At 35.1% G+C, this 9229-nt stretch overlaps 1 protein-coding gene and 1 long non-coding RNA gene across 3 annotated transcripts; one reads left to right on the plus strand and one right to left on the minus strand.

Annotated features, from left to right (window-relative positions):
• Positions 1-550: 550 nt before the first annotated feature.
• Positions 551-3178, minus strand: LOC111782612. Of its 2 annotated transcripts, none has more exons than XR_002813159.1 (5): positions 2795-3178; positions 2618-2704; positions 2176-2260; positions 1763-1817; positions 551-1328 (listed from the first exon to the last, which is right to left on the minus strand). It is a non-coding gene; the product is annotated as an uncharacterized LOC111782612 (long non-coding RNA). The 2 variants fall into 2 exon arrangements; XR_002813158.1 differs by having other exon boundaries at positions 2618-2715.
• Positions 3179-6508: 3330 nt separating this feature from the next.
• On the plus strand, positions 6509-7910 carry LOC111782610 (probable aquaporin TIP3-2). Its single transcript, XM_023663395.1, has 3 exons — positions 6509-6865; positions 6949-7268; positions 7348-7910. Exons 1-3 carry the CDS (start codon positions 6733-6735, stop codon positions 7732-7734), a joined length of 840 nt encoding a protein of 279 aa, XP_023519163.1. The 5' UTR covers positions 6509-6732; the 3' UTR covers positions 7735-7910.
• Positions 7911-9229: the final 1319 nt, after the last annotated feature.

The raw sequence follows: 9229 nt of genomic DNA on the forward strand, positions 1-9229 counted from the left end.
TTTTCTTCTCTTTCCCTTACCTGTGTCGTCGCCGAACTTCTTCCCCCCTCTTCTCCTTTATTTTATTTATTTTATTTTATTTTTTAATTTATTTATTAGTTTTATTGCTATTACCCAGCGGGTATTACACCATTTTGGTGGTAATAGCTCGTGTGTATCAAGGTGTTCCCCTGGCTCGTTAGTTCTCTGTTTCATGGCGTTGCACTGTGGAAAGAAGGGGTTTCGTCTAGCCGGAATTTATGTCTGTGTAAATCATTCGTATTCCATCATTTTCTTTCTATATTTCACATTTCCTTTTGTTGCAGGTGAGATTATGAAAGGGAATGAAAAAAAAAAATCAATAACCTTTCAAGTTAATTATCTAAGTTAATTAAGAATATTTTAAGTTAATTATCATGAGTAAGTTAATTAAGAATATTTTATTAGAATAAATTGTTTGGTTTCGTGGGGAGGGATTAAAGATTTAGGAAAAATAAAAATAAAATGATGAAATAACTTTGAAAAATATTTTGTCCATCAATAAATTAAAAAAAGAATTAAAAAGAAGATATGAAACTATAACTAAATAACTTTTATTTTATTGCATGTCAGGTCGAACATATCAATATTACAAATATGATCTATATCGTACACAAGTTTATGACGTCAATGTAACTTTTATTACATGTCATGTCGCACATATCTATATTATAAATCTGGTCTATATAACTTTTATTACATGTCATGTCGCACATATCTATATTACAAATCTGGTCTATATGGTACACCAGTTTCTAGCGACCATGTAGTCCCATTAATAAATTGTCGTACAGTGAATTGAATGGCTTTTTTTCGATTCTCTATTGCATGGAATCCTGGCCATTTGAGAATAAGTTAGCCCCGCCTTCTGTTGCCATATTCACTATAAAATAATAATTTCAGAGAACTACTATTAGACCCTTCTGACCATCCGGCAGGATTCACCACTGAGTTTAGAAATGATTCCATCATAAAAATTACAGTGCAATTCTGAAACGAAAAGCCACTCAATTGTTGTATGCTTTCTTCCGACTGTGCAGTCACTCTAACAGTGTTATTTAGTAGTCGGGCGTAAATTCTACAATCCTGAAAAACAGCAAGAGCGTTTCCAAATATGAAATCTACTATAAGGTAGATTTCACCATATTTGAAAAACAACCTCTTTCTATTTATATAAAGTGTGTCTTGATAGCCAAGAAACACTCAATCGTAGAAGATTCACACTACCACTGTTCAGAAGAGCAACTGATTGGCCGTGTTTAGGTCCAGCTCCAGCAGAATTTGAAAACGTAATAGAAATAGCTATGAAGCTACAAAGTTAAAAAAAAAAAATTATCAGAAGGTCCAGGTATTAAAATTTAAATATAACAAATGAAATAATCTCGAATGAAAAATTGATATCTAACACATTGGAAACCAAGAAAATTAAAAACAAAATGGTGAATTTTTAAAAATTCTGAATTTGTCAAAGATTTGGATAAAACACAGATTAAAAGTACAGAAATCAATTAAATAATTATATATAATTATATTAATATTCTGAAGTCAAATAAACACATCAGTAACTTAATTTGAATAAAAAAATCAGACTTATAAAGAGAGTTAAAAGAAAAAATCATATAATTTTTTTTGTTTTTTAAATCGGACTTGAAAGAGAACATTTAAGAAAAATAACTTTTTTATATATAAAATTAGAAAAAAAAAAAAAAAGAATCGTGGGTAAAAAAAATCTGGAATAGCTTACCCATTGTAGAATTTGATGTTTTTGTAGTCTCCTCTTCCATCCAAATATAATGCTACTACAAAAAGAATGAACAAAAATTTAAAAAGAGCAATGAAGAAGAAGCTAGACTCATAGATGAAGTTTCACCTCGTCATCTCCCTTTTTGAGTTGGAGTCTCAATTTTTCTTGATGTTTTTTTTTGAAATCAATGAATGTTTATAAACTAGATAAAGGATATTATAGACAGAGAAGTCAAATTAAACTTACCTGAACGTTACAGATACATTTAGAAATAAATCGATTCATGAATAAGAGAATAACTTTTCAAAATTTGAGCAATACAATCATTATTGATAGACTAACTCGAGAATGGTATAAAATACTGCGAGAACAAATAATTTATTGCAACAGTGAAGAACAAGATACACACTCACGTTTCTTCCGATCTTCAGTAGTAACATCATCTGAAGCGTTTAATAATTCCTGAGCAGCTCTGAGAGCTCTCAATCGCTCTTCTCGCTGAAATATGGTGTGTAAAAACTCTTATTTATAGAAGAAAGAAGAGAGAGGAGAAATGGAATATGAGGAGTGAAGTTAGATGTCATTATCACTAGGTTAGATGGTTAGATGTCACTATCACGAGATTATATGGTTAGATGTCACTATCACGAGGTTAGATGGTTAGATGTCACTATCACATCTCCGGCGATGCTAAGTCAGCATCAAACGAAACGGCGACAGCGCCGGCAACAGCGCCGGCGACGCTAAGTCAGCCTTAATCGAAACCGTGACCATACAAGTCCACGTCATCAAACCCTCAGAACTCAAAGACAGTAACCACGAAATGAAGAGAGAAAGAGTGGAAGGCGAACGTACCTCAAAGACAGGAACCACGAAATGGAGTGGAAGACGAACAGTTTAATGTCGTCGGACATAAACGCCGGCGAAACAGAGACCTTCGATCTAAGGAACACCTTCATATGCACATAGTGATAAGTAAAATAAATAATAATAATAATAATAATATTAAAAAAAAGGGGAAGAAAGCCGCACCAGTTGAAGCTCGAGTAGCCCATTATCGAGGGCTTTTGGAGAGCAGAAGAAGAGGGTTTAAGAGACGTCGGAAATGGAGGAGGAGATCACGAACTCTCGGAGACCCACATTGGCCAGAAACTTCCCGATTGAGACCCACAAGCGCCCTCTGATCGATTAGGGGAAAGGTTTGAGGATTTCTACTGCCGAGGCTTGAAGCTTGAGGTTAATGAAGACAAAGAGTCGAAATGGACGGAAGGAAACGGTGAATCAAGACATCACTTCGGATCTACGAGATTTGAGAAGGATTATGGGCGTCGGAAACGAATCGGAGGGAGAGGCGACGGCGAGCATGAGGTGAGCGAAAGAGAAAGGGGTTGGGGAAAACGAGGGTTTCGCGGTCAGTTCGGCCCAATGACCCGTATGGCCCAGCGCGGGCATGCGCTACGCGTGGACAGCGCTGGCCTGCGTGCGCGCCCCGCCTGGCCCACCACGGGCTCGCGAACCGGGGAAGAGCCGGCCCGACTCAAGTAGCGGTCCAGGCGACCCGACCGGACATTTATTGGGTCGGTAGGGCCCTTTTGATTAATTCGCCGCTTTAACTAGCACGGCTTTCATGGTATTCCTCATTTTTGCACCAAAGTCGAATTATCTGAGTTTGGCCCATTTTGGAACCCTCCAAATAGGCAAATCCGAATAAGAAGTGTCACATATTTAAATTAAATAATGTTCCATTTAATATTATTTGATCTGGTATTTTATTCCAACCTTGCATTTTATCCCCTCTGCAACCATTTTTTTGGCATTTTACATAATTGCATTTGATATTAGGTAAGATTTCCATTTTTAATGGAGTTGCGTGTTTTTAAATGATTATTTTATTTTTTAGATTTATATTTAAATATTACAATGAAAAAAAAGCGTAAAAAGAAACAAATTAATAGATATAGCCTATACTAACAAGATTGATTTTTTTTTAGCAGCTTAATCATAATAGCTCTAAAGTATATTTAACTTGGAGCAATGTGAACGATAACAAAACATGTTAAAATGGTATATTATCATGTTAATATTTAATACTATTAAATAAACATAAATACATAAATTATTTTTTTATTTTGTTTTTTAGAAACTTGCAATTGAAATTACAAAAGAGTCCTTGAACCCCATCATCAGAAGAAAAAAGAGTAACCCATGTGGGGAATTTTCTCATTTTTTTTTAATTAAGTACAAATATGTTTAACCCATAATAAGCCAACGTTCGAATCTCATCAAGAACAATTTGTGATTTAACCTACCAATATTATTTATTTTGAACTTTATTTTTAGCTTTCAATACACGCTTTTCAAAAATGGATGGAAGTTGTTTTTAAGAAATGCGAAATTTAAGTTACGGTAGATTTCATATTAAAAAATGTAGTTGTTATTTTTGAAGACTATTGAACATTAATTTCATGATGGTTTAGATTGTGTGTTCTCTGTAACGTTTGTATTTTATAATCGTTTATAAATTTTGCAATCTTAAAAAATATAATATAAGTACATTTTGAAATATGAAATCTACTCTATCGTAGATTTCACATTTTTTGAAAAATATTTTCTATTTGTTTATGTAAAATAGAGGTGTACATTCAACCTGACAACTCGGATCAACTTAACCCGAACTATAAGGTTGGGTTGAATTAGCAATTCAACCTTTTTATTCTTTTAAATTATTTTGCATTTGTTTTTAATATTTCTACATTTCAATATTTAGTATTTAAACATGCAAGATCATGATTGTGTTTTGGAGAGGAGAGAATGTTTTAAAAGTTTACCAGATTTATACTATGATTTTTTGGCATAGATGATAAGCATGATTGTTAGTAGTGACTCTGAGTATTTAGAAGTTTAGGATCGTTACATAATATTATTGTAAAACTAATTCCATTTACTATGATGAGAGACGGTTAGATAGGAAAAAAAAAAACATAAAAATTATAACTAAATTATGGCTACAGAATAAAAATGCTTCCATATACTTCTAAAATTGAAAATTGAAAATAAATTATTATTATTATTATTATTATTATTATAAAAAAATGAAAATAAGATGGATCGCGTAAGTTTGAAAAATAATGAGTGTGATGTCCATCTATAGAAAATGATCAAACTAGACCAAATAATTTTGATTACATGATCACATTTATATTTATATTATGAATCTGGTCTAGTAGTATACCAGCTTTAGACAATCATGTAGTTTTATTAGTAACATATTGTAGGGTGAATTTAATGACTTCTTTTTGATGGTTTATTGCATGTAATCCATTTGACTCTTCCGGATAAGTTAGCACTCGGGCCTCTTCTGCCATAATCCGCATATAATAATAAATTTAGAGGCCCATCATTCGGTTAGTTGAACATCCAACAAGATTTATGCACGATTATTAAATAATTATGTTAGTGACAGCATAATTTAAAGAATTTAAACACGAATCTAGGCTTCTCGTTTTAAAATTGTAGTGTAATGGCCTCTTCCCTTGGGTAAATAAATGAAACTAACATAAATGTATTTTATCCATCCTTAGAGAGACTATATTACTGTAATTTTCATGCAATCATTTTAGGCTCATCGTAAATATTGTTGGATGTTTAACAGGGTCGAATGGGCCTCTAAATTTATTATTGATGCCACACTATAGGAGGCCCGTGAGCTAACTTATTCGAAAGAGTCAAATAGATTACATGCAATAAATAATGCCACTAAATTCACCATACAATACAATATTTTATTAATGGGACTACATGATTGCTTAAAACCGGTCTACCATATAGACTGGGTTTATAATATATGTATCGTGTGTAATAAAAACTATTTGGTCTTGTTTTATATCTTCATTTATTATTTTTCAAACTTACCATTTAACTTATGGACATCACACGTGATCCATCTCTATTTTTAATTTTTTTCTTTTATAATAACAATAATTTATTTTCAATTTTCAGATTGTGTATCCTAAAATGTTTTTAATTATATGAAAACATTTTTATTGTGCAGCCATAATTTACCTTGTTGTTATAATTTTTATACTTTACTAGGTTTATTAATCTCTCTTATCATAACTAACTGTAAATGAAATGACTTTTATCGTATGCCTTAAATTTCTACATACTCAGATCAGAGCAGTAATATCTTATATTCATCATTTATGCAGAAATATAAATCTTAAAAGAAAACATCATCCAAGTAGTAAACATTTAAAACATCTTTTGTCTATAAAACAGATAAATTAAAAATAACAAAATAATTTAAAACAATGAGATGTAAAACAACTTTTCTATTTAAATATGAATTACTTAGGATAAATTTAACTTATTCTAATCGGATTGGTTGCATATTTGTAAAAAAGAGAGGTGTCAATAGCTTACGAAAATTATTGAATTTGCTATTCTAAAGTCAGGCTCTTATTATTGAATCTTGCTTTTCATAAATTTTGAAATTGATGAAATCAATTAGGTGGCTCTACTGTGTTGTATGATGCTTCGCGCCATGTTGATATATGTAAACTGCTAGTAGATGAATTGATATGTTTATGATATAGGATAACAGGAGAAAACAATTCAGGAACTTTTTATTTTAATTATTTGTATAAAAAAAATAATAATAAATAAATGAATAAAATCCGATGGGAGAAGGGGCGATGGAGATAAGAGTGTTTGGAATCGAAATTGAGGAGCTTACACATATCATAACGTGTCGTCCCCAAACCACGTCGTATTAACAGGTGTCTCTCTTCTCTCAAACCCCATTTCCCCCATTTTAAATCCCACAATCCTCAATTTCTCAGCCATGCAATTCAAAATTAAACCTTTCCAAGAATTTTCAGATCCTTCGAGAACCCAGAAATTGCTCTGTTTTGCATGCTTTGATCTTCGAGGAACTGTTTTGAGCTGTTTTTGCCGCCGCCACCGCCGCTATGCCGCCGAGACGATATGCTTTTGGACGGGCCGATGAGGCCACCCACCCTGACTCCATTAGAGCCACCTTGGCTGAGTTCATTTCCACTTTCATCTTCGTCTTCGCCGGGGAAGGCTCTGTTCTTGCTCTTGGTATGTTGTTCTAAAAAATTCTTCATTTAAATTCTTACCCAAATGCATGCATGAATTAATTGATTAATCCTTCGGTTTTGCAGACAAAATTTTCAGTCCAGCAGATTATGGAAGTTATGGCCATGGAGGTTACAGTCACGGTCACGGTTATGGTCGGAGGAGGACCGACACGGGCCGAGGTGCATCCGATTTAGTTGTGATAGCGATAGCGCACGCATTCGCTCTGTTCTCAGCGGTTGCGGCGAGTATCAACATCTCCGGTGGGCATGTCAATCCGGCTGTGACTTTTGGCGCTCTTCTTGGAGGGAGGATATCACTTATCCGTGGAATTTTCTATTGGGTAGCTCAAATTTTGGGTGCCATCGTCGCTTCACTGCTCTTGAGACTCGCAACCGGTGGCATGGTAAGAAAAGGAAATGATTTGTTTATGATGTTGTTGTTTTTTAAAATGGATGAATGATTTTATAATTGGGAAATTGCAGAGGCCTATGGGGTTTTTCGTTTCATCAGGGATATCAGAAATGCACGGCTTTCTGCTAGAGATAGTGCTGACGTTCGCCTTGGTGTACACAGTGTACGCAACAGCAATAGACCCAAAGAGAGGCAGTTTGGGGACGATAGCGCCACTGGCAATCGGGTTAATAGTGGGGGCTAATATTCTGGTGGGTGGGGCGTTTGATGGGGCGTGCATGAACCCGGCGAGGGCGTTTGGGCCGTCGTTGGTGGGGTGGAGATGGGACAATCATTGGATCTACTGGATCGGGCCATTGCTGGGAGGTGGGCTTGCTGCGCTTGTTTATGAGTACTTGGTGATTCCTGTTGAGCCTCCTCTGCATACTCACCAGCCCTTGGCTCCTGAGGATTACTAAGCTTTTGGGTTTTGAATTTGTAGAAACAGATTCGAGTGTGTGTGGTTTGGATGTGAGACTGTTGTTTTTTTGTAGTCTATTTTGTTTGTTTGTTGTCTCCGTTGGGGTTATTTGTGGTGTTTATGTTGTTCATCAAGGTAATAAAAGCAATACAGCTTACATCTGTTTCTGGTGTTCTTTGTTCTGTTTGGTTTGAAAATTAGAAGGTGGGTTCATGGTTTTTGGCGCTTAATCCTTTATCCTTTTCGACCTTGATGATAACGAAAAGTGGGTTATGGGTATGCCGTATAGGTTCAAAAGTTTTGATCTTTATCCTTTTTATGTTGATTGAATTTGGTCTATTTTAACTATGTGCTGTGCATAAGCTGTGCATTTGAAGTGGAGTCACTCTGGCATGCATATCAATATCTTAGCTTTCACAGACAGCTAGTATTCGGAACTGAAACTGAGGACAATATCACAATATCATCAGCTGTGGATTTGTGGGCGTCCCATATTGACAAAATGTTGGGCCCCGGGCGTCCCATATTGACAAAATGTTGGGCCCCGATGGAGGTGACAAAATGTTGGGCCCCGATGGAGGTGGATTTAGGAGTGTCCCATATCGACGGGAGGAAGGAAAGAGGGCGTCCCGAGGACGCTGGGCCTCAAAGTGGGTAGATTGTGTCCCACATTGGTTGGAGAGGAAAACAAACTCGAATTGTGATGTTGGGGAGGAGAACAAAGTTGGAAAAATCTAAAGAGAACAATATCACTCGAATTGTGATGTTGGGGAGGAGAACAAAGTTGGAAAAATCTAAAGAGAACAATATCTATTAGTGGTAAATCTGGGGTCATGTCAATATCTTAATCTAATATATGTGTTAATCTAATATATGTGTCATGCTTTTGAATGGACCGAAACTCATAATTTAAGACATGTAATAATTGAAATCGGAACTCACATGTCTATTAGACATGTAATGTAATGCTCAAAATGTCTTTTGGTAAATTCTATGTTTTATAATTAATTCAAAAATATAAGAAAAATAGTTTCTATGGATGGAAATTATAATCATTTTAAAGTTAACTTGTTGTAAATTTCGTGGGGGTAGTAATAAAGGTTCCATTTTTTTTTTCTTTTCCTATATAAAAGGTATACAATTGGGGTGAAGGTTGTTTGTTTGGAATCAGATCTAGCTATGAAGAGCCTTAACGCAATACGAAGGGGAACGACGTACTTCTGTTTATTGTTATACGATTGCTTGCAGGTTCTTTCGCAATGCAGATTCATAGGTTCTCCCCATCTTCCAGCTTCATTCTTTATCTATGGAACTTGATGATTAGAAGCTCTGTCAATGGCGGGTTCTTCGCCCAAGCTCTTGAAGCCTACTCGTTTATGTGCCACTTCGGAATTCATGGTAACAATTTCACATTTTCTCTCCTCCTCAAGCCTTTGCGCAAATCTTGCTTCGATCGGTGATGGCAGTTGGCACGATGCTCCACGCTCACCTCA

The sequence above is a fragment of the Cucurbita pepo genome, chromosome LG20, assembly GCF_002806865.2.
Source record: "Cucurbita pepo subsp. pepo cultivar mu-cu-16 chromosome LG20, ASM280686v2, whole genome shotgun sequence".
NCBI classification, from domain to species: Eukaryota; Viridiplantae; Streptophyta; class Magnoliopsida; order Cucurbitales; family Cucurbitaceae; genus Cucurbita; species Cucurbita pepo.

Coding starts and splice junctions, on each gene's coding strand:
- LOC111782610 (XM_023663395.1), top strand. CDS start 6,733: ATGCCGCCGAGACGATATGCTTTTGGACGGGCCGATGAGGCCACCCAC. Junction 6,866..6,948: donor AGGCTCTGTTCTTGCTCTTG/GTATGTTGTTCT, acceptor TCGGTTTTGCAG/ACAAAATTTTCAGTCCAGCA. Junction 7,269..7,347: donor GACTCGCAACCGGTGGCATG/GTAAGAAAAGGA, acceptor GGGAAATTGCAG/AGGCCTATGGGGTTTTTCGT.